The following is a 24,876-nucleotide window of genomic DNA, read 5'->3' on the forward strand; positions in this document are numbered from 1 at the left end:
CATCAGCATTTATTTGGTTTTCACATTGTGCCAGATTTTGTTATGCATGTGTGTGCGTGCTCAATGCTGTTAAAACGAACAGAGCTGCTTAGTTAATCTAAATCAGACTGTCAGTCCGATATTAATATTCACATTTATTTGCTTAACAGATACTTTTACCCAAAAACGATTTACAAAAGAGGTCAACATAATCAAGTAAATAAACATCACGCTGGGAGCAAATGCTACAGGACAAGGTTATAAAGAGTGATCACCACAGGTGAAGAGCTCAGAACAAACTACAGCTATTCCTAGGTTATAAAAACTCACAGCTATCACTTAAATAGAAATTAATATTTCTTCTTACATAATACGCTACCGTGGCTGTCCGTTTGTCTGTCCAGGATTTTAAATCACTTGTAGCTCGCAAACAGTTTGACCTAGTGACCTGAAATTTGATACACATCTACTACGTGATCGCTACTGTCTGCTTTCGGGGTGATGATTTGTATTACTCTTTTTAATTTCTATTTTATTTTATTGTAGAATCAACTCTCAGCAGCGTGTCAGCAGGGCGGCCGTGCGGCGCATGCGTATGTGCGCCCTTCTCGTTCCCTACCTCTTCATATCTTAAATCATTCTTCAGGCATATTAAGTGAAAAATTAAGGAAAACGTACCAAGTAATTGCAACACAAACACTGACTTAATCAGTTTTAACAAGAAAAGATGCCGGCGGAAGAAGAGAAGAAGCGGGCTGCTAGGGTGGAGAAAAGAAGGAATCAGCAAGTGCATCAACCTCTGAGCAAACGAATGCTAAACGTACAGACAAAGAGGATGAAAACCATAAGTCAAGTGTATTCACTGCACGTTATCGTGCAGTCCGCCATTACTGGTAATAGTATAATGTCAATAAAGAAAGAATGTGCAAATGTCTCATAAATACAATACAAGAACTTTGATGAACCCGTAAAGGCACCACAAAGATTAACAGATGACATTGTCGCTGGTATATTCATTCACAACGTAACGTAAGGTAACCTCCTCAGACTCACGTAGGCCAATCTAAGGTTGTAAAAGTTAAATTTCATGTTCAAGGAGCCAAACTGAGCGGCATCACGTGCGAGTGACACACACCAACCATCCATCCATCCATTGTCCAACCCGCTGAATCCGAACACAGGGTCACGGGGGTCTGCTGGAGCCAATCCCAGCCAACACAGGGCACAAGGCAGGGAACCAATCCTGGGCAGGGTGCCAACCCACCGCAGGACACACACAAAAACACCCACACACCAAGCACACACTAGGGCCAATTTAGAATCGCCAATCCACCTAACCTGCATGTCTTTGGACGGTGGGAGGAAACCGGAGCGCCCGGAGGAAACCCACACAGACACGGGGAGAACCCGGGAAGCGAACCCTGGTCCCCAGGTCTCCCAACTGCGAGGCAGCAGCGCTACCCACTACGCCACCGTGCCACCCACACACCAACTAATGGACAGGCTATCCGTTTACTGCAGGCCCCGCCCACACACACACTTGCTCCCGCCAGACCAGTTTAGACCCCGCCCCTCCAGTTAACCAGAAATGTGTGGCAACACAATCAGGCAGAGAATGAAGACATGGGGAAAACATGCAGATTATATACACTGCCTATAAACCGTATTTGTGGCTGGACTTGACAAAAGCCGCTCACTCACAATCCCCGTGCAACCTGACGGAGCCGAGCAGTTTATGAAGAAGAACATGGCCAACAGAGAGAGACCCGAGGAAACAGACTCAAGGCTATCATGGCTGCCAAAAGGGGGTGAATATTTATACCATCAATTCCTTTGTGTTTTATATTTGTAATTAATCTGGAACACTATGCAGAGACGCGTTTTCTCTTGAGCAGTGTCAAAAAGCAAAATTAAACCCACGGTGATTCAGTTTGGTATAACAATAACATCTTAAAACTTCCAAGGGGGTGAATATTTTTATAGGCAGTGTGCGGACAGAGAGCAGGTTGGGAGTTGAACCCGAGTCCTTGAGGCAGCGAAGCTGTTTTCAAAAATGGTTTTGTAAGAAAGTCTCCAAGATGCAGGTGTTCTTTGATTTAATTGCTCTTATCAGTAATTTAGCCTTTTAAACTTCCTTTCATTGTGAATTTAGTCACAAAGCAAATAAGCAACACAGAACAATCTTTGCAAAATGGCAAAGCAGAGAGGGAAAAATAATAATGATAATAATAAAAGAGGGAATTTGAATAGCGACATTCTCTATGTGACTGCTGCAACAAGATGCAAAGCAAAGACATTGTAGAGACACAGGAACAGCTTGCTTTGAGAATAAAGCTTACAGTATGCATGAAAAGATTGTATTATTTTACAACAATAATAGGATTTCACCGCACTGCCGCATGCTTAAAATGTTCCAGGAGTGGAAATATTTGAATGTTTTAGTTACACGCTCATTTTACATGGCCCTAGGAATATTAGCAAGGAGGGCTGGCACTTATCCCCGTCCTTCTGAATATTGCAACACTAATAAACTTTCAGAGGTGCTTAGTCTACCCCTTTTGAAAAATAATATTATTCATATTATAAAAATAAATCCTACCTTGTTATGAAGTGTTTAACATTGGTGCTAGATTAGCCACTTTGGGACACTGCACTGTGTAGGACTTTCACCCAAAGCCAGTAAGACGGAGCTTAAATAAAAATAAAACATCACTCGGGCCTTTGCGAGGCCGGGCCACTTCTCTATCGTTCAAACGCATGTAAGCACATCCGTTAACGCCGACAGCTCTATGGCCATCTGTCTTTTCTTACGTCTTTCTTGCCCTTTTTGTTGCACAGATCTTCCAAGTGCCTGGAACTACGGTTTCCACAGCTAAATTGCTCTTGGCCTAATATTAAAGGTTTCCTGTAAGGTAAAGACTGAATGACTGAAGGGGTCTGATGAAATGAAAGTACTCTAAGTGTTCTCATACATTTTGTCCACAATTATACAAGACATCTCCACAATTTGTGCATTCCTGTACGGGACCTTTACAATCGGGTTCATGTACTCGGATTTTTGTTACCCTTTAAATGTTTATAATAGAGAAAAGTTAAAGGATAAGTTTGGTATTTTTCAAGTCAAAGTTAAATTCCTTACAATCACGGTATATATTAGGCTCTGAATCAGAAGGTTGCTGGTTCGAATCCTGTAAAACACGAGACGTTAGGCCAGGCCCGGTCTTAGGTATTATGGGGCCCTAGGTGAAAGGGAGGTCCACAGCCCCCCTGGAAGCTCTGTGAAATGCGTGAAAATTAGACCAAGGAGTCGATCCGAGGCCCCCCGGATGCCGGGGCCCTAGGCGGTCGCCTACTTCGCCTATGCCTAAGGCCGGGCCTGATTGGGACAAATAATGCTGTAGTATATTTAAGTATATATGACAATTGCTCACTCGGACAATTTGTTTTGGGGGCCCCCAAGAAGGCGGGGGCCCTAAGCTATAGCTTGTGTAGCTTATACGTAAATCCTGCACTGCGTTAGGCCATTGAGCGAGGCCCTTAACTTGCAATGGCTCCGTCCTGGGGTGTGACGTTAATCTACATCCAGCAGGTCCTCCAATTTACAGGGAAAACTTAGGGGTTGCTGGCAGGATTGGCACTCCAGCCTCTGTAAAACCTCACACTCTTCAGTGCGGTGCCGAGGTGTCACCCGTTGCACGGCTCAATCCATGTGGTACGTTTGCTCCCAACCTGCTCTCCTCATGGTGTATATTAATTTGTCATATAAAAGTGCAGCGTTTTTGTTTTTTTTAATAGATTTTAAAAATACTTTGCCTGTTCTTGCTTCTTACAATGAAACCCCAAATCCATAAGTGATATAAAAAGCCTTCAAACTTACCAAACATGTTCCCAAGAGCTCCGTAAATCTTAAATGGAATCCATCTGGAACACCCATGACTCTTCCTAGTGCTGTCAAACCAGCCAAACTGAGCAGTTGTAGGAGAAGGGTCTTGGTAAGAGAGGCGACCAAGAACCCGATAGTCACTCTGGCTGAGCTCTGCAGAACCTGTGTGGAGAAGACAGAAACTTCAGTAGGACTCCACTGATCTGGGATTTATGATAGACTGGCCAGACAAAACCCTCTCCCCAGTTTAAGACACCTGGAAGCCCACTTGGAATTTGCAAAAAGAGGACCTAAATGACTCTCAGACTGTGAAAAACAAGATCCTCTGGTGTAATGAAGTCAAGTTTAGCGTCATGTCTGAAGGAAACCAGGCAGCACTCATCGCCTGTGCAGTAACATCCCAGCTGTGAAGCCTGGTGGTAGCAGCATGACGATGTCGGGTTGTTTTTCAGTGTCATGAACTGAGTGGCTAGTCAGGGTTGTAGGAATGCTGAACGGAGCCAAATAGAGATATCCTAAATAAAAAAACAGCTTCAGAGCGCTCTCAAGCTCAGACTGAGTCGAGGGATCACCTTCTGACAGGACAAGGACCACAAGCACCAAGCAAAGACAACACAGGAGTCGCTTGGGGACAACTCTGTGAATGTTGCTGTGTAGCCCAGCCAGAGTTGAACATCTCTGGGGAGACCTGAAAACTGCGGTCCACTGTCCATCCAACATGTTGGAGCCTGAGAGGTGATGCAGAGAAAGAATGCAGAATATCCCTAAATGCCGGTGTAAGAAGCTTGTTGCGTCAGACCCAAGGAGACTCCAGGCTGCCAGACTTCAACAAAGTTACCGAGTAAAGGGTCTGAATGCCTCGTGTTAATGTGAGAGTACAGTTTTATTTAATTTTGAATAAATTTGCAAAAATTTCTAAACTCCCATTTTGCTTTGTCATTCAATTCAGTGTCGCTTGATGTGGGGAGAAAAAAAATCAACAAAATGATTTTAGCACTAAGCTGCAACACATTAAAATGTGACAAACGTGAAGGGATGAGAATACGTTCTGAAGGCAGCGGAACTTAGCATAGGCAGCGCTAATCGAGTCGGGTCTTCAGGCAGGTCTGAATTGGTCTTCATTTGGAGAGGTGCGTTCTGTGTGTGCGAAGGCGGACAGCCAATGAGCGCTCACCCCAAAGTACAGTACATACAGTATGATGCAGTAATGACGAATAAGAGACACAAGGGTTTTGAGCCTTACAAAGAGAAGAGAGGCTCTGGTGTCTCATGTTTTACGTACCAGGACAGAAAATAAATGAAGGGCTGAGACTGAATCTGAACTCGTTATGCTTGTAAACCCTTTGTACAGCACTGACTCCTTCGGGCAGAATGTTTTTAACTGTCAGAAAAAGCTGCAATCTTACAATTCTTTGGAAGTGTGAGACATTACTAGAAATTTATCACACAGTCGTGTAATTGACATGTCCAGCAATTCCTAGTTGTGTGAACTGACATACTCGGGCGACGAGATCAGCAGCTCCAGTCATCAAGGCTGACATCCCCTCTAACTAGAGGTCGTGTAATGCGACATCGGCTTTAGCAGACACTTTTATCCAAAGCGACTTACAACAGAAACAAGCATAAATAGAGTAAATATCAGTTTCTGCTTTGAAACAGAAGTGTCTCAAGAAACCAGGGCTGTGGAGTCGGAGTCGGAGACAATTTTGGGTACCTGGAGTCAGCAAAAATGTAACGACTCCGACTCCTAATAAATTTAAATTGTAATGGAAAAAAAATACAGCAAGTTCAAATGTCCCATTTCACAAACGATAGTCATAATTAAGTACTTATCTGATGTAAGAATAAAGCCCAGTGTATGTATGTATGTACGTATGTACGGATAGATAGATAGATAGATAGATAGATAGATAGATAGATAGATAGATAGATAGATAGATAGATAGATAGATAGATAGATAGATAGATAGATAGATAGATAGATAGATAGATAGATAGATAGATAGATAGATAGATAGATAGATAGATAGATAGATAGATAGATAGATACTTTATTAATCCCAAGGGGAAATTCACAGTACCACTAGTGTGAAGTTCAGATGAGCTACTATACAACCTGACATTCACATATTGTAATCTGGATTATGGTACATTACAAAAAGTGTTTTCATTTTATTTCAGATATAATGTGTTTAACAAGATCATTTGAGTGTAAACAGGTGTAATGATGTAGGTGGAGGTGTGTGCGATGGCCTGATGTTTGTTCAGGGGTTCTTGTCTTTTATTTAAACTGGCCAATACGGTAGAGTCAGCTTCCTAGCCAGTAGTTCTGTGGTTAAATGACGTGGATGTTGCCTTCCTTCAATCAACATGAAAAATCCATTAGTATATTAAATACAATGGAGTCGGAGTCAGAATACCAGAAACTAAGGAGTTGGAGTCGAAGGATTTATCTACCGACTCCACAACCCGGCAAGAAACTCTACTGGGGCTCTTTCATACCAATGACAGTAGGCCTTTATAATGTCTCACTGAGAAAATGTAACAAATCAGTTATTAAAGTCAAATAAAAATACACATTATAAAATGTTTAGCTGCAGTTTTAAAGAACCATCAAAAAAACTGTGTGAAGGACAGGCCAGTGAATGGTTTGCATCAGTAAAATTAATGCAGTAAACAATTCAGATTCTGTCCTCATTAATATCAAACTGAACTGTTTCATGCATTGCCTATTCACATATTACAATTATCTCAGCTCAGAAGAACTCAAGCTAACTGTTCGGTTGATACAATTTCTAATTTACAACCTACCTACAATACACATTTCACATACTTGTATTAATCTAACAACAAAATGTTACAATAAAAGTTATTAGCACAAGGTAATCAATTTTCACACATTGAAGTGAAGCTACAGTTTAAGTAAAGCATCTCATGATGTCTGGTGGAGAAGTAAAGCTTGTTTTGGTGGAGAAGAACGTGCTACACGTTCACCAGCATATGAAAACAGCCCACCAGAAATAATAAAACAAACCTTTCAGCACACATAGGAAGCTGACTTTGCTAAACATCTTGAAGTTTTTGTTACTCACAGCGCACAGGTGTGACGAGTCATCAGGAACGATTTGCTGTATTACTGAAAAGGGGGCGTTCCTTATGCAAATAGAAAACTTTATGCAAATTGAGAATTCAGTGCCAATGTGACTTTACGGCGATATATGAATTATTTATAGATAGATAGATAGATAGATAGATAGATAGATAGATAGATAGATAGATAGATAGATACTTTATTAATTCCAAGAGGAAATTCACACACTCCAGCAGCAGCAGCATACTGATACAAAAAAAAAACAATATTAAATTAAAGATTGATAATAATGCAGGTAAAAATAGACAATAACTTTGTATAATATTAACAACAATGACGTGTCCAAACTCTAAAATGGTCTTGGACATTGAAACAATAGATATCGACAGCTAAAGCGCTTCTTAAAAGTAAATATTCGTGCAGGTATCTATTTAAAAATGACCGTTTTAACCGTTTGTTTTTTACTGTGAAAGTATATGGTTAATGTGATGGATTGTGGCACTGTGCAGGTTGACTGTCAATGTGCGCTGCAGTTATTTGACTGAGAACTTGTTTTCACGATTACAACTGAGACAATTGGATTTAAACAGTAAAAAGCTTCATCTGGTGCACCCCAAAACACGCACTTCACCCCAAAGCCTCCACGACGTGATCTCCGTGGCACATCGCTACCCTCCCAAGCCGCGTCTGCTGAAGAAACGTGACGGGAGTCGGCAGCTGCATGTTGTTCTGTTGCTGGCTGTCAGCGGACTCTGCTTTCTGTAAAGCCCACTGAATAAACCCCTCCTATGATTTATTAGGGAGCAGAGTAATCCCACCCTCTCCGGTCTAATAGCATTCCATCCGTCAGTTTGGATTGGAAGTCTTAAGCGTGCTATGAGGGGTTTGCTCCCTCTGAAAACACTGGCAGGCGATTTGCTTCGTTTTCCGTTTTATTCAACAATGTTTTTCCCGAGAGAAATTACTTTGAAGAATTCGAGGAAACAGCGCCGCGCGCCTTGTAAGTGGATTACTTCCTATCTAACTAGAAACGTTTAAAATGGATTTGTGTGCACCGCGTCCGGTACGAGTGCCGTTAATTTGCGCTAAACAGTGATTACCGATCTGTCTGAACTGAGTGCGCGAGTTCAACTTATTCGGACAGTATTCTGGCACATCTCGCGCCCTTGCTCAATGAATTAACTAAGATGCTGAACACTCGGCACAAAAGCTCGGGGTGCAGCTTTTAAAAGTTGTGGTCCTGAGGCTCATACCCTAAAATGAGGTTCAACTGCCGCCGCAAATAACTTTGCGAGAATGGAGATGATGGAAAATGAAGCTGTGGCGTCAGTGATTAGAACAAACCGCACCACCGCCACGAACACCTCCGTGGACTTCTCCGGCTCCTTTAATGAGATGCTGGTCACTTCTCTCCTAGGGACTATCTTAATCGCAATGTGTCTTGTCGGCGTGACCGGCAACGTCTACACGCTGGTGGTGATGAACATCTCGATGAGGGTGACGGGTTCAATGTACGTTTATATTGTGAACTTAGCACTTGCGGACCTGTTGTATCTTTCCACCATCCCCTTTGTTGTATGCACCTACTTTGTAAAGGACTGGTACTTCGGGGACATTGGCTGTAGGGTTCTGTTCAGTTTGGACCTGCTCACCATGCAAGCCAGCATCTTCATTCTGACGGTCATGAGCACCGAGAGATACTTCGCAGTGGTGAAACCTCTGGACACATTCGGGAGGTCCAGGAAATACAGGAAGACCGTCACCTGCGTGGTCTGGCTGCTGTCCTTTCTGCTTGCCTTGCCGACCATGATTATGATCGATCTCAGAACTAGTCACCAAAACGGCGAAGTGAAACGCATGTGTCACCCGACCTGGCAGATGGAGGCGTACAAGGTGTACCTCACCGTGCTTTTCAACACCTGCATTTTAGCGCCAGGTTTCGTCATCGGTTACCTATACGTGCGGTTAGCCAGGACTTACTGGATTTCACAGACCAGGGTGCTCACCACCCAGGACGTGAATCGCTGTCCAAAGCAGAAGGTCCTCTACATGATCCTCAGCATCGTCCTGGTCTACTGTGCGTGCTTCATACCGTTCTGGTTGTGGCAGCTGCTGTACATTTACTACTACCGGAGAGGGAACCTGTCACCAAAGACCGTTTTTTACGTTAATTTCGTTGTAACGTGCTTGGCTTACAGCAACAGCTGCATCAACCCCTTCTTGTACACCCTGCTTACAAAGAATTACAAGGAGTACCTAAAAAACAGACCCCGTGGCAGTGGGGGCTTCAAAGGGAAGTCCAACAGACACTCCTCCCGAAGATCCGTGTCTTCTGGGGGTCCACAGTACACAGAGACTATGACTGTGCTGCACCCCAAGGGGGTCACCGGAGAGCCTTGTCCAGTCTGAAAACCGTGAGATGGTACGTGAGATAAAGTGCGCCAGCAAGCGCGTGCGTGCGTGACTGTGTGCGTGTGCTCGATCAGCAACTGTGCGGGAAAGGCAGTGTGTGCGTGACAGGGCTGGTAACGGCGTCTCGCGAGGCTCCGATCACGGACAAACGGTCCCGTACGTGCGTCATAAAGAAATAACGCCATAGCGTTTAAAAGCAAACGACGTGCATTTAGTCACACGCACTGCTGGCAACGTCCTGCCTGGGCCGCGGGGTCATTTGCTTGTACTTTTGGCTTCGCTTGGCGGTGGTGTCACCAGATTGGAGAAACTCAGGGGCACACAAAGGACTTGGCGAGCTACAGGACTATCAGATTATTCATAAAATGAATTATAACAAATTATAACGGAAAATGAACCTTCCTATCCATCTTGTAAACAACTTCAGTTCACGTTTGCGGGAAACCTGAGCTTACTGCGACAGAAAAGAGCAGGGCGCCATTCTAATATCGATTTTAAAAATGAAAACGTCTGAATTAGCGTAAGTCGTGTTCATAAACGATTTACTTCATGAGGTAGTACATAATAAACAAGAATAGGTGCGTCAGATATTTGAAATATTAAAATACGTGTTTCAATATAAATGTCTAAAGTCTAAATATTCTCGATTGTAATAGAAATGTCATTTTTTCACCCTCTGATAGATCGGAAGGAACAAGAACATCATATTCTGAATCATTCACCTTCAAATGGTTTAAAACGATACCCCCAAATGCTTGTTTGAAACTGGTCGTTTTTAACCTTCTCTCTTAGAGGGCTAGGACCACCGGTAAAGAAAAAAATATCAAAAATATGATATTTGTAATTAGCAACCACACAATGGCATAAAACGACACTACACATTCCTATATTACCGATCCCCAAGTTTTGTGACGATTAGTCACTTTGACCCGTATTCCATTAGGGGGCGAACCCCAGGGGTCGTTTGTGATTTGTACAACTTCTAGTTCTTCTGAGGGCGGCACGGTGGCGCAGTGGGTAGCGCTGCTGCCTCGCAGTTGGGTGACCTGGGGACCCGGGTTCGATTCCCGGGTCCTCCCTGCATAGAGTTTGCATGTTCTCCCCGTGTCTGCGTGGGTTTCCTCCGGGCGCTCCGGTTTCCTCCCACAGTCCAAAGACATGCAGGTTAGGTGGATTGGCGATTCTAAATTGGCCCTAGTGTGTGCTTGGTGTGTGGGTGTGTTTGTGTGTGTCCTGCGGTGGGTTGGCACCCTGCCCAGGATTGTTTCCTGCCTTGTGCCCTGTGTTGGCTGGGATTGGCTCCAGCAGACCCCCGTGACCCTGTGTTCGGATTCAGCGGGTTGGAAAAAGGATGGATGGATGGATAGTTCTTCTGATCATTTTTGCTGAAGTCAGCCATTTGTTTACTCTTTATCATATGAGTGCATTTTCCTGCACAAAATGAGGGGTTTTCATGTCTAGAAGGCCACAAATGCTGATGGAATAGTGGAGAGTCACAAAGTTCGACGTCTAGACAATAGGACGATTGAACGTGTGTACAGTAATACGTGGGCGATTTCTCCTACAGTTAGTCGGGAAGCAAACAAAACAAACGGCAGTTCATTTAAATCAGTTCTTAATGAACACAATACGCATTATTAAATTGGCACCAGTGCGTGTGGTGTGTGCCCAGGTGTGGTCCTGCCTTGTGTCCTATTGCTGGGACAGACTCCTGCTTCCTGGCGCCCCTACCCTGCGTAAGTAGGGGATAAAAATACGTGGGTGGATGGCTGTGGTTTTATTCACGTCAGTCTCCAGTATTTCAACGCCATTTATTGCGTATGTTACCTGCATTCTTATTAAATCAGCTTCAGATCTGCAAGTGAATACAATCTGATCGTCCTTTTTTATACAGAGCACACACTCAACAGGTATTGTGAAAGTCAAACACGCACGAGAATACAATTACAGAAGGTTTAACTACGTACTTTTTTTTAATTCATGGAAACGCCAGAATAATCGCTCTTCTTGCCCAAGTTACAGTCTGTACTGTCGGCTTTTGTTAACAAGTGGACCTTTAGCAATCTTCTAGAATATACTGTATGTATTTCTCAGCCCGGCTAAATTTATTTCATGGGCAAAGCCTACCACAGGACAGGAATGTGCCCGGGTCACCACAGGGCACTCCCACGCGGGTCTAATTTAGAATCGCCCATTAAACCGAAGGCGCACATCTTTGCGGATGAGGTCGGAAAACCCACTTAAAGACCGCACAAACCCCACGCAGACGACGTCCGACGCTACATTACATACGGGCACTAGTTAGGGAGGCGGAACAATCGGACCCGAAAAGGTCAAGCTCTGGCCGGGGCGGCGATCCATAGCGAGCTACACGTACCGAAACAATGGATGGTGTGCAAATGACGTGTCGGGCGATGCACGTGAAGATGCTTCCAATAACCAGCCTCATTAAAGAGTAAAGCATGAAAGGGTCGCGCTCCTCATCTAGTCCTCCACCCACGTTCCTGTGGCTTGCGTGTTAACTACGAAAATTACATTTGCCTTTATTTGTTTAGCAGATGCTTTTATCCGAAGCGACTTACCAAAGAAGATAAGCATTGTTGAAAAAATATCAGTTTGGCTGCGGTGGGTTGGCACCCTGCCCGGGATTGGTTCCTGCCTTGTGCCCTGTGTTGGCTGGGATTGGCTCCAGCAGACCCCCGTGACCCTGTGTTCGGATTCAGTGGGTTGGAAAATGGATGGATATCAGTTTGGGTGTCTGTTTAGGAACAGGTGCCGCGGGACGAGGTTACAAAATGGACCGTCACAAGTACAATTACAGCCTGGTGACTCCAGGTTGGCGCAATTCCAGGCCAAGCGAGTTTAATGGAAGGCAATTACTGTTCCACCACCCCTTAAACCCCCCTAAAATGGAGCTGGCGCCTACCGTGGCATCATCGGACGAAAGGCACGAACCATCTCAGGACGTCATATGGATAACACAGTTTGCGATTATCCTACATGTCGCCTTTTACTGATTTAGGGGCAAACCGAAGCACCACGCCTCGAACACGAGCTGAGGGGGTCCGCGAAAGCAGCGATCACCAGTACGGTTAGCGGGCCATTCAGTAATAATTTTACAAAACGGAATGGAATGGGTTCGAGCACTTCTGCCATCTTCTGTTAAAAATATCAATTGGTGATGAATTTGTGTCACTTACCATAAATATTGTTATCGGTTAATAAGCGAGCAATGATTTTTTTTTTCACAGATTAAGTTGGGAGGCACTTCTTTTGTACATACGGTAGATAGGAAATGATGCACCGATTCATGCTAAATAAGTACAATGCACTTTTAAATTCGTGTCCCTAACTCACTTAACAAAATAATATATACATTTCCTTTCAAACTGATATAGTTAATATTACGTAATAAATATTATTGTTAAGATGACTTACAAGATACAGCTGGTTTGTTTTGTTTTTTTTTTTGCTTTTCCAATTAGAGTACAGTTCTGTAAAGTGACTTGCTTAAGGTCACACAATGGCAGTAACTCGAATTGAACCCCTGCTTCAGAGTTTGACGTTCAAAGCCTTACCTACAATGCCATACTGCAACAAAACGTGTCCTGATAACAGGCTGAGACTGGCAGACTCTCAGTTATTACACCACAGGGGCTTAGCCCGCCCCGATAATATCGTTATTCCTACGTATACGATAAATAGCAAAGCTGCTTACCCCGTGGAGTTTTCGCGCAGTCAAAAAGCAGAGATGTAGGTGTGTGTGTGTGTGTGTGTGTGTATGGTTGGGGGTAACCCTTTGGAGTTATCGCAGAGTGGAAGATTCGTGAAGTTTTCGCGGAGTCATCCATGTATGTCAGAACTTAGTATGGGAAGAAGTGGGACAGGGTGTGCCCAAAGCCCGGGAAGACACAAGACCACCACCCCAACACCACTGCTGACCACCTTCATCATGTCATTCATATCTTCTCGGTGATTGTGACCCCAGCACAGCATGTGATGTAAACTCCTGACTGGTAAACTTACTTGAATGCAACTCAATTACTGTTACAAACTATTAAATATTTAATTAACACCAGAATTTTCATAAGTCACCCAGGTTGTAATATCTGCACACATTTCTATTACTTCATGGATAGAGGGTCTAATTATTTATTTTTATGATAATAGCACTATTTAGGAAGTCTTGGCAGCAATATGTTTAAGTCACAGAATAAAGAATTTTGTTAATCACTTTGGCATGCATACTCCGAGTAACCAAATCACTAAATACGTGTGGCTTTTATAGGGGGAAAAAAAATAAAATCCTTTTTTAAAACTAAATTAGGCTGGAAATAATCAGGCTAGGAAGACACAATGGAACATTTTTCTTTCCAAAACGGAACGTTGCAGCATTTTAATTATCTCTTTAAATCAGGCAGAGGATGGCTAAAGAATTTAGCAAGAAGGTACAGCCATTGCAAACAGGGGGTGCTGTTTAGAGTGTCTGGTTATTTAATGGCCTGTCCCATTTAATTCAGTTTGTATCAGTACCCCAGCTTGGACTATATTTTGCATTTACATTCCTAAATGAACAATTCTATGGCTCAAACATTATTGTGGTCCCATTAAATTACGCTATGTTATTTGGGAAACCTTTGAATTAATTCAACTTGCTAAAAACAACTTCTAAACTGTATTCATTACATTTGGGGTCAACCTGACTGCTAGGTTCCAGGTTCAGTCTATTTCAGGAATCATTTAAAGTGTTTCCTAAAATAGATAAACTGTTTTTGTGCTAAATGTTTCCTGAAATAGATAGATAGATAGATAGATAGATAGATAGATAGATAGATAGATAGATAGATAGATAGATAGATAGATAGATAAAGTACATTTCTATAACAGATTATTCGTGGTAAACGTTTCCTGAAATAGATACAGTATATATATTCCTATAATAGCCTACTCATGCAGTAACAGACAATATGCTATCAAGAACACTCACAAATCAGGATGCACGTAGAGGTCCCCACATGTCATCGGGCCAGTCCGCTCACCGCCACAGTAACAGTGACAGTAAAGGCACCTTCTTCAGTATCTTGGGGGCTGCTAATCAGCTTTCTAAATTATAGATGAACAGCAGGGCTGTTGGACTCCAGTCTTTCCAGGATTTCATGCCTGCATCTATTAATTGACATAGTGGTGATCTATTTAATAATGGTCTTGTACTTGAGGTAATTAAAACAAAACTCTTTTGGTGACAGGGCTTATTCAACAATTTTATTGCTAACAAATATTCTAGACATGTCAGGTTATTCCTCTTCCCGTTAATTACATCATCGATGGTGTGGCTGCCACGAGAAGCATTCAGAGCTGTCCATGTCGAGGAGCACTGCTGATTGACAGCCCGGCTCTAAACTAACAGAGATATTATGAGCCACTGTGCCTGTGATATAATGGCTTGCCAGTTCATTTCTCTAAACTCAAGTAAGTGCTTTTTCGGGAACTCCGCGGCAGGTCTGAATGCTCTTGTGATTCGTCAGATTGTGGTCTCCTCGGCTCAATGGTGACAAGCACATTCTGATCTCCTAAATTCAATATCAGGGCTCAGGGTGAGGGGCTGGAGAAAGAGACCTTGAAGATAATGGTATGTTGTTGTATTTACAAGACATCTTATCAATATTTTAGAGTGGGGATGGCATGCCTAGTCTTTTATTAGTTAGTTAGGCCAACTGAGCTTTAAAACCACTTTAGAAAAACCACATATACAAAAAATGACCTTTCTGGAATGGAGGGAGTCAAACTGCAAACCAAACAAAGCTGGATTCTGCTCTCTGCCTGTAGACCAGGGGTCGCCAACTCCAGTCATGGAGGACCACTGTGACTGCTGGTTTTTATTCTAACCCTTTTCTTAATGAGTGACCTGTTTTTGCTGCTAATTAACTTCTTTTGAACTAATTTTATTTGACTTGTTCTTGAAGAATCAGACCCCTTAATTGTTTTTTTCCTTAATTAGCAGCTAAACAATAATGCGATACAAAATGAGCCAAAACAACTGGTGTCCATCATACAATATCTGCAAATAAAGAAAGATGAAGGTCTCAGGAATGTTGATCTGCTCAGGTCCCCAAAACATTCTAATAGTGCTCACAGAAAAGAGAAAATCAATAATTTGGGAAATGTCTGCTAATGCACCACGAGAGCAGCAACAAGCCACGAAATTAAAGAACAGGTTTAATTAACGACAAGAACCGGCGCCTCATTAAACAGCTGGTTGGAGGGAAATCGGTTGGAGTTTGAGGCCTGACTGAGTTGGTCTTCTGTCGGCTCACTCACTTCACATTTCATTTCTCTTTGGGTGCCATTTAAAGAAAGAAATGAAGCAATTCAGAGGAACAAATCTTAAAAAAGCAATTCAATTAAAGTTAATTAGCAGCACAAACAGGACACTCATTAAAAAAAGGGTTAGAATAAAAATCTGCAGCTACGGAGGTCCTCCAGGGCCGGACTTGGTGACCTCTGCTGTAGACAATTACAGGCTATGAACAGCAGTATTGATTTTACGTAGCTCCTTCCTACAGCAAACACCATCCCAAAGCACTTTATAGGAACAGTGGACCCTTTTAAATATTGTACGTCTTTAAAAGTGGGCCGCAGACATGTCGGCTGGTATATTAGGATCACCCAGTGAGTCAGATCAGTGGAATCAAACTGGTAAGCTCCCCAGTCCAAGTCCAGGCACAGCATCAGCAGCTCCATGCCTCGCCAAGGACAGGGAATCGGACGACGTGGGTCACGTCATGTCTCACATTCAAGACACATCTGCAGCTTAGAGTGGAAACGCTATGAACACATCACTGCGTCTCCCGTAACGCCAGAAAGGCTTAGTGTTGGTCAAACAATTCATTCATTTTATGCATACATTTATTCGGATATCAGATAATTGGAAGGAGTCAAATAAGGAAACTGCCATTTATTTAGCATCTTAAATCTTAATGACATACTCATTTTATTTTTCCAGCTGGTGTGCTTGCTTAATGTCACATAGTTGAATTTGAAAATGTGACCTTCACCTGTGTCACCCTCGCCCGGGTAGTTCGTATCCAGAATGGACCGCGAGTCTCCTGTTTTTAACTCCACACAGTTAATTCAATGCTCTATAAGCTGGGGTCCTGCATCCCCTAGAGGTAAAGTAGATTACCACACCTCAGGTAGGTACAACAAAGTATTGCACATACAAAACTTAGTTATATATATAATAACCTAAATAGAGACAACAAACCTAAATGACACTTCCATCTGTCCTCTAGTCCGTTTTTACAACTTGCTCTTTTTTATCATAAAGTTGCTGAGATACCTGGTGGCAGTGGACACAAGGCAGGACCCAAACCAGGATGGCCTGCCATTTTACTTATCTTCACTTATCCTGGGGCAGCTTAAGGTGATGTTACATTACATGACTTCTAGTCGCAAAGGATGTCAAAGTTGACGAATGCAGTTAGTGATCTTGTCGTCTGACATCTTCTAAGACTAGAAGTTGATGAGGATGCACAGTTTCACACTTCCCTTTCATAACGTGCTGCATAACGGAGCTGGCGCCCTTGTGAAGGGTTTACAGGTACAACAAGTTCAGCCGCAGTCTGATCTCCCCACCTCCATTCTACCATAGTATGTAAAACATGAGACTTTGGAGCCTCTCTTCTGTTTGTGAAGTCCAAAACACCCACATGTCTTATTCCTTGTAGCTGTGATACATGCCCTGTACTTCTGGCTGGGTGCTCGTTTGTTGTCAGCTCACAAGCACACAAACATCTTAAGACAAAAGTAAAACTGGTTTGATTTTTTTTTTAGTACAAGTCACAGACTGGTAAGACTGAGTCACTGGGGCTGTCAGACTACACGACAGCTTCTGAATCACTAAGATTATGCAAATTAACTCCGAGACTGGTAAAATCACTGGAAAAGTCATGTCACATGACATGGGCCATTAGAGTCATCAGTTAACTTAACTTGAAGGGGGTTGCAAAATATCCAAAAACAAAATGGGGAAATGGGGAAGACCTTCAAACTGCACACATAAATTACAAGCTCCTATCAATAAGAAAGGAAAACCAACCTCTGTGCCACACTTAGTCATTCAAGTATTACAGTTAGGTCCATAAATATTTGGACAGAGACAACTTTTTTCTAATTTTGGTTCTGTACATTATCACAATGAATTTTAAATGAAACAACTCAGATGCAGTTGAAGTGCAGACTTTCAGCTTTAATTCAGTGGGGTGAACAAAACGATTGCATAAAAATGTGAGGCAACTAAAGCATTTTTGTAACACAATCCTTCATTTCAGGGGTTCAAAAGTAATTGGACAAATTAAATAACTGGAAATAAAATGTTCATTTCTAATACCTGGTTGAAAACCCTTTGCTGGCAATGACAGCCTGAAGTCTTGAACTCATGGACATCACCAGATGTTGGGTTTCCTCCTTTTTAATGCTCTGCCAGGACTTTACTGCAGCGGCTTTCAGTTGCTGTTTGTTTGTGGGCCTTTCTGTCTGAAGTTTAGTCTTCAACAAGTGAAATGCCTACTCAATTGGGTTAAGATCAGGTGACTGACTTGGCCATTCAAGAATTTTCCACTTCTTTGCTTTAATAAACTCCTGGGTTGCTTTGGCTGTATGTTTTGGGTCATTGTCCATCTGTATCATGAAACGCCGCCCAATCAATTTGACTGCATTTAGCTGGATTTGAGCAGACAGTATGTCTCTGAACACCTCAGAATTCATTCAGCTGCTTCTGTCCTGTGTCACATCATCAATAAACACTAGTGTCCCAGTGCCACTGGCAGCCATGCACAGCCAAGCCATCACACTGCCTCCCTCCACTGTGTTTTACAGATGATGTGATATGCTTTGGATAATGAGCTGTTCCACACCTTCTCCATATTTTTTTCTTGCCATCATTCTGGTAGACGTTGATTTTGGTTTCATCTGTCCAAAGAATGTTTTTCCAGAACTCTGCTGGCTTTTTTAGATGTTCTTTAGCAAAGTCCAATCTAGCCTTCCTATTCTTGAGGCTTATGAGTGACTTGCACCTTGCAGTGCACCCTCTGCATTTACTTTCATGCAGTCTTCTCTTTATGGTAGACTTGGATATCGATACGCCTACCCCCTGGAGAGTGTTGTTCACTTGGTTGGCTGTTGTGAAGGGGTTTCTCTTCACCACGGAAATGATTCTGCGATCATCCACCACAGTTGTCTTCCGTGGACGTCCAGGTCTTTTTGCGTTGCTGAGTTCACCAGTGCTTGCTTTCTTTCTCAGGATGTACCAAACTGTAGATTTTGCCACTCGTAATATTGTAACAATTTCTCGGATGGGTTTTTTTCTGTTTTCGCAGTTTAAGGATGGCTTCTTTCACCTGCATGAAGAGCTCCTTTGACCGCATGTTGTCTGTTCACAGCAAAATCTTCCACATGCAAGCACCACACCTCAAATCAACTCCAGGCCTTTTATCTGCTTAATTGATAATGACATAACGACGGACTTGTCCACACCAGCCCATGAAATAGCCAAAGAGTCAATTGTCCAATTACTTTTGAGCCCCTGAAATGAAGGGATTGTGTTAAAAAATGCTTTAGTTGCCTCACATTTTTATGCAATCGTTTTGTTCACCCAACTAAATTAAAGCTGAAAGTCTGCACTTGAACTGCATCTGAGTTGTTTCATTTAAGATTCATTGTGGTGATGTACAGAACCAAAATGAGAAAAAAGTTGTCTCTGTCCAAATATTTATGGACCTAACTGTATCTGTAGTAGTTAGATATTATTTAAAAAATGATCAAGAAGATGGACAGTTTCAAGATTTCCTGGCACAGATGGCATATCTATGATGGGGTATCTCAGTGGAGTGTTCTGGGACTCTGGCACCTCTTGGGAAGCACTGAGTCACAATGTGATGGTTCATGCTGAGAAGAAGCAGTCTGTATGTGATCGCAGAACAAAATCGGGTATATGGGTGTGTGTGTGCCCTGCGGTGGGCTGGCGCCCTGCCCGGGGTTTGTTTTCTGCCTTGTGCCTTGTGTTGGCTGGAATTGGCTCCAGCAGACTCCGTGACCCTGTAGTTAGGATATAGCAGGTTGAATAATGGATGGATGTTTACATCAAAATCCAATCTGAGCCAGATTTTTAAATGATAACAGAACACCGAGAGAGACTGCAAGAAATGAACTCATCTAATATAAATGAGCTCTAGGATTTGTGTTGTGTAAAGCCTGATGACTGCATCAGAGGACTGCAAAGCATGAGGCCACTGGTTCAAATGTCCCCTTTACCTCAGAATAATGGGAGTCAGTCTGTCTGTCTGAACAAACAAATATGGAAACATTTGGAACAGAGGCCAGTATTTGTGCTCATCGAGAAAATATAAAAATGTTCTCTTTAACCCTCACACCATCACATATTACCACAACCATCTCATTTTACTGAAAGGACATTAAACTGCCGCCCAAATGATCAACTTGAAGGAACTTTCTCTGCAAAGCTGACTAACGATCAGCCGCCCCTAGAAGTATGGAGCAAGCAGTCCTGTCAATGGAAAACACAGGCATGATTTCTATCAATCTATCAGTCTGTGCTCTTCCCGAGTCCACTTCTCTGTCAGATTGCTGTTGCATGTCAGAATCTTTCAGGGCTGGTGCGTTACATGAAGGAGGGCCGCAGTGCCTGCAGGTTTTGTTCCAGCCGTTATCATGACAATTAATCAATTGCTGGTGCTCATGAAACGGACCGCTTCTTAGCATATTTTGAACTGCCTTGCAGTTTTAGAAATCAGAGCCTTGCTTTGTTTCTTTCTTCCTAATCTGGCAACCAAATAACAAAAACCAAAGCAAGTCAGAAGATGGAAAGCTAACCTCACAGGTCTCAGACTCCATTCCTGGAGGGCCACTGACCAATTTCTTCATTAGAAGCCATTTCTCTTGCTGTTAATTGAAACCCAATATTTAATTGTATGGCTTCTTAGTGTTCTTATTGTGCTACACGATACATTTCCAGCACGGTTGATTTTCTTTTTCTTTTTTTCTTGAGCACACGTGTTTCGTGGAGTAGAACAAATCAATATTACTCAGACTTTCACTTTTTATTTTCAAACATTTTATTGAAGCAGATGCTGTATGATGCAAATGGGATCAGGTTCACTGGTCATGCATAGGCTTGCTTTGCATTACATTATCATTTGGGTGCTGGCAGGGAAAACAGATATATTGAAAGAATCTGAATCTTAAAAAGCAAGTCAGTTAAAATAAAGTCTGCTGCATTGGCAACAGTAATTGGAAGCTACATAAGAAAGTGGACGGAAGGAAAAGCAGCAGCCACTGCAGTCCGCAAATATCTGCGGTGGACACTCTGGCTTTTGGGCTGGACTGGATTCCAAACCATTGCATAAAGCTGAATCTGCATCTCAAACCGTCGTACTCCATTCCCCAAACTACTTTTTAAAGAACACAGAGACGTCACTCCGATGAAGTACCCGCCTGCTTTTAGGGTAAACACAACTCCAACGGACTTGACTCATCAGTCCATATCTCATCTCAGCCATGAACACGAAAAGAGAAATAAGCCATGTCAAGTATGGTGTGGCTCAATGAAGTATTCTGTCTTTGTTGTAAAATGTTTGTTTTCAAACTATTTAATCCCAAAAAGGCTTTGGCTGAACAAGACAGTCTACTCGACATAGTGTCAGGTTGGTAGCAGAAGTGAGCACTGCATGATTGAATGATTTATGAACCCCCAAATGTTGCACCTCTGGTTGAAATAAAGTGAGTTCTACCAACACCAACTGCTGAGTTAATAACAGAAGGCCCTTTAAAAGGTGCAGTGAGTTACAAGATGGCATTACAGTAAAGGTTGGGCTAGATGGGGGGCGGGCACCTATAGTAAAAATTCATAATTATAGTAATACTATAATTATCGCTTTGCTTGCCCACCCCCTCCCCCAGGGTGCGCTACATGCCAGCCACTTTGTGGATCTGCTAATCGCGTTGTGAAGAGGGGGGCTGAACACACACTAAGGAGATGCAGTCGGATCAGCTGCTGGCTTGCTGTTGCCATGCTGCGTGATCTTCATGTCGCTCAGCGCTTCGAACATTTAAAAGCCTGTACAGCAGCTGTCCTTTTGTCTCTCTGCCTTGTCTTGCGGGACGTTAAAGTGTCTCCGAGAAAATCACGTCTCGTCTCCTTCCAAGATTTTTTTTATAACAAAGAGAAATGCCCAGCCTTGCCTATCCAGGTAACACTGTGGTAAAATAATGTTACTAACATATAATAATGGGCACTTCACAAATAAAATGATTAAGAAGTGTCACCCTATTGCTAAGACATGGCCATATGCCATATGGGTTCTGTTCATTCTCCATCACCCCAAAGTATGCCACAACTCCTAAGTATCCACTTGGGCAGGCGTTTGTATCCCCAGTTGGTTCCTGCCTTCAGCCCAGTGTTGCTGGGACAGGCATCTGCACTCTGCAAACCTAAACTGCATAAGCAGGTTGGAAAATTAATGGATGAAATAAAGGAAATGGATGGATGAAAACACAAACTGGATGCTAATGTAAATGCTGTAGCCATGTTGCGCACTAACATCTGGACTACATGTATGTGTGTTCTGACATCATTTCTATTGCCCTGTGCACTTATGCAGATGGTCGCTCTGCCTGTTAATACATGTTGTTTTTCCTTTATTTCAGATAAAATGGTTAAGAAAATGTACGGATGGATGAGTCCTATGGAGACCTAGCCAGAGTTAAGAATTGTGTGTGGACCTCAGCTTCTCCATACTCAGAATACGGAACTGCTTCCCGTATAACGCGTGGACTTCCATTAAGGCAATGGGTGCAAAACATTTGACCCAGTTCAGCATTGAATTACTGAAACGTTTACAGGACGTGAATGAACCACGTAGTTTTGCACGTCAGTCTTTTTTTTTTTTGTAAATAGCTCAAACTTGACTCAAAACGTTCAAAAACTGAGCTGCGAATTGAAAACGCGAAATGAGCCGAAGTGTGTGGAAAACCGAGTACAGTCCGCCATCTAGAGGTTAAGCGTGCTCCGAGACACGTCACGACATTGTCAGCTTGTGTTTGATTTGCGGTGTTTTTTATTCATGTCTAGTTATATGCGTATAATTTTCTTGGTGCCGATAAATACAAATGTTTTTTCACATTCCTGTTTTAGAGATGAGCCAATCAGCGAAGCGGCCCCTTTCCCGTTAGATGCGCAGTTTAATGTGTGCAGCATTCCGTGGAATCAATTTGCCGTTAGCGTATTGACGGATTTTAACAATAAAAAAACAACGCAAAAAATCTACTTAAATTATGTCGATGAGTTTCATGTTTAAAGAATTCCAGAGGAGCATGTTGGCGCAGTAGTTAGTGAAGTATTATGCCTGAATATGAGGCCCAGTCAGCATGTGCTCGACTGCTTGTCACTCTCAACTGATTTACATTTGGCGTTACAGGACAAATATGAGTTGGCCCGCTGTGAGCGGCAACCCGTCCAGTGATGGTTCTTGTCATGTGCTAAACGTTGCCGGAGTAGGGCCCCCTTTATCCTACAAATACGATGCAAAATGTGGATGGCTGCCCATAAATCTAATGTGTCTATAAAGAAGTCGCTCAGAATATGGCGTTTGGGCTTAAAATTCTGAACTGTGATTGAGTGGGATGGTTGCAAAAATCATCTACCTTCTACAATAAACTTTACTCTAGCAAAAGGTAAAGCAAGTCAAGCTTTTCTTAATTTAGTGTACAGTATATCATATGAAGATTCAACCTGGAGCATTTTATAGCGCCCACAAGAAGATTTGTTACCAGATTTTAGTACTGGTCAACTGTGAGTGCAGTTTATGAAAATGCAGCATCAGACAAGCAAAGGATAAACTCGACCGAGTACGCTAATCAGTATTTTGTTTTGTGTCGTGCAATAAGTCAGCTCTCTTTACAAATCATTTACTTAAATAATATTCTTGAGAAATGTCAATTTACATAACAAGGAGTGCATATGCTGTAAAGATGAATTAATGGAGGTGGAAATATTGTTAAGGAAGTTTTTACAAAGATTGAATATACTGTAAAGCCTTATTTTACAAAATTCAGTATCACTCAAGAAACGAGGTTCTGCCCCACTGTAGGTCTATTTTATACACTGAACGTCTTTACCGAGAGGCGCTACATAAAGCCCCTAATGGTGTCTGCATCAAAGATCAGTGCCATCACTCACCGACCTGCGGCGAGGCACAATGGAGATATGCGACTTCGGTGCAGACCTAATAAGGCGCCGTACAGCTCGTCAGACATGCAAATGAGAAGGTCGCTACAATCTGTACACGTGACCGACGAGCCCGAAGGAGAAGCGCAATGACACGCATACCGCAAAGCTTCGTTCTGGTCCTCAGTAAATAAACGTGATTTCTTTTTTAATTTGTATTGTATTTTTGTTTAAGTTTAAATGCCCAGCTTGTCTTTATTGAGAACTAATATTGTTTCCCCTTTTAAACCCTGTAATTCTGTCTAGTTAATGAATGGACCAAATGGATGCCTGTGCACTGAAGAGAAGCACACGGGGAGGTCAAAATAAATTTGAATTGATACAAACATCCCGTCTGCTGTGCCTTTCTTCGGTACTCACGTGTGTCTCATCATCACCCTACAAGATACACGGACATAACCCCACCAGCAGGTATTCACTGGATCTTTGAATTCTTTAACCTGGCAATTTTGGATTCTTTGATTTTATCTTTTTTGTTTAAATACACTTTACGTACATAAAAATGCAGTATACAAAAACATCATATTTTACAACAATACACAGTATATAAAAAGACACTATACAGTCCAATATCCTCTATAAATACTGTAAACACACTATAGAGTCCACAATACATAGTGGATATGTAAAGACACTATATTGTCTAATAATAGATACAGTATATATAATGATACCATAGAGTCCAACAGTACATACAACCGCTACATATTGTCCAGTAACACAAAGTGTGTGTGTATGTATGTATGTATTATTGTAGTCTGAGTCCCGACCTGAATTGTGTGGGTGGTTACCTACCAGCTAGGGCATAGTTTACTGTCAAAGAATGCAACGAGTATGCGACACGTGTTTTGCCCTCGTTTGGGCTCATCTACTGCACCCCCCTCTCGAGGATCGAACCTCGGACGTCAGCGTCAGAGACGAAGTCCCTTTAAGCGGCGCCACAGCGTGTGGCTCGTTTATTTGACAGCATAATTCAGGTCGGGACTCGGACTACGAATGCAATGAATGTAATTACTCCGGACCTACAGGCTGTATGTATGTGTATGTAAAAAAGACAAGACCACATAGTCCAGAGATACAGAGTACATTATATTTATACACACACACACACGATATAGACCAACTATAGTTTCCCCAACCGTTTTTCTGGGGTGGCACACTTTAACCAAAACATCCCAAGGCACAACGCTATTCTACTAACCACAAACA

At 42.5% G+C, this 24,876-nt stretch overlaps 1 protein-coding gene and 1 long non-coding RNA gene across 2 annotated transcripts in view; both read left to right on the forward strand.

Annotated features, from left to right (window-relative positions):
- Positions 1-24,107, forward strand: part of LOC114661194 (uncharacterized) — a 48,073-nt gene extending 23,966 nt beyond the window's left edge. Inside the window, exons 2-3 of the long non-coding RNA XR_003717810.2 lie at positions 23,602-23,793; positions 23,914-24,107. This is a non-coding gene — a long non-coding RNA (uncharacterized LOC114661194). The remainder of the gene's footprint in view (positions 1-23,601; positions 23,794-23,913) is intronic.
- Positions 7,805-22,558, forward strand: uts2r5 (urotensin-2 receptor 5). Its single transcript, XM_028814399.2, has 2 exons — positions 7,805-9,375; positions 22,089-22,558. The coding sequence occupies exon 1, from the start codon at positions 8,250-8,252 to the stop codon at positions 9,360-9,362; it is 1,113 nt and encodes a 370-aa protein (XP_028670232.1). The 5' UTR covers positions 7,805-8,249; the 3' UTR covers positions 9,363-9,375; positions 22,089-22,558.
- Positions 24,108-24,876: the final 769 nt, after the last annotated feature.

This window comes from Erpetoichthys calabaricus, chromosome 11, assembly GCF_900747795.2.
Source record: "Erpetoichthys calabaricus chromosome 11, fErpCal1.3, whole genome shotgun sequence".
In the NCBI taxonomy this organism is placed as follows: Eukaryota; Metazoa; Chordata; class Cladistia; order Polypteriformes; family Polypteridae; genus Erpetoichthys; species Erpetoichthys calabaricus.

Bases quoted from the DNA above. Each gene is read 5' to 3' on its own strand.
- uts2r5 (XM_028814399.2), top strand. From the start codon at position 8,250: ATGGAGATGATGGAAAATGAAGCTGTGGCGTCAGTGATTAGAACAAAC.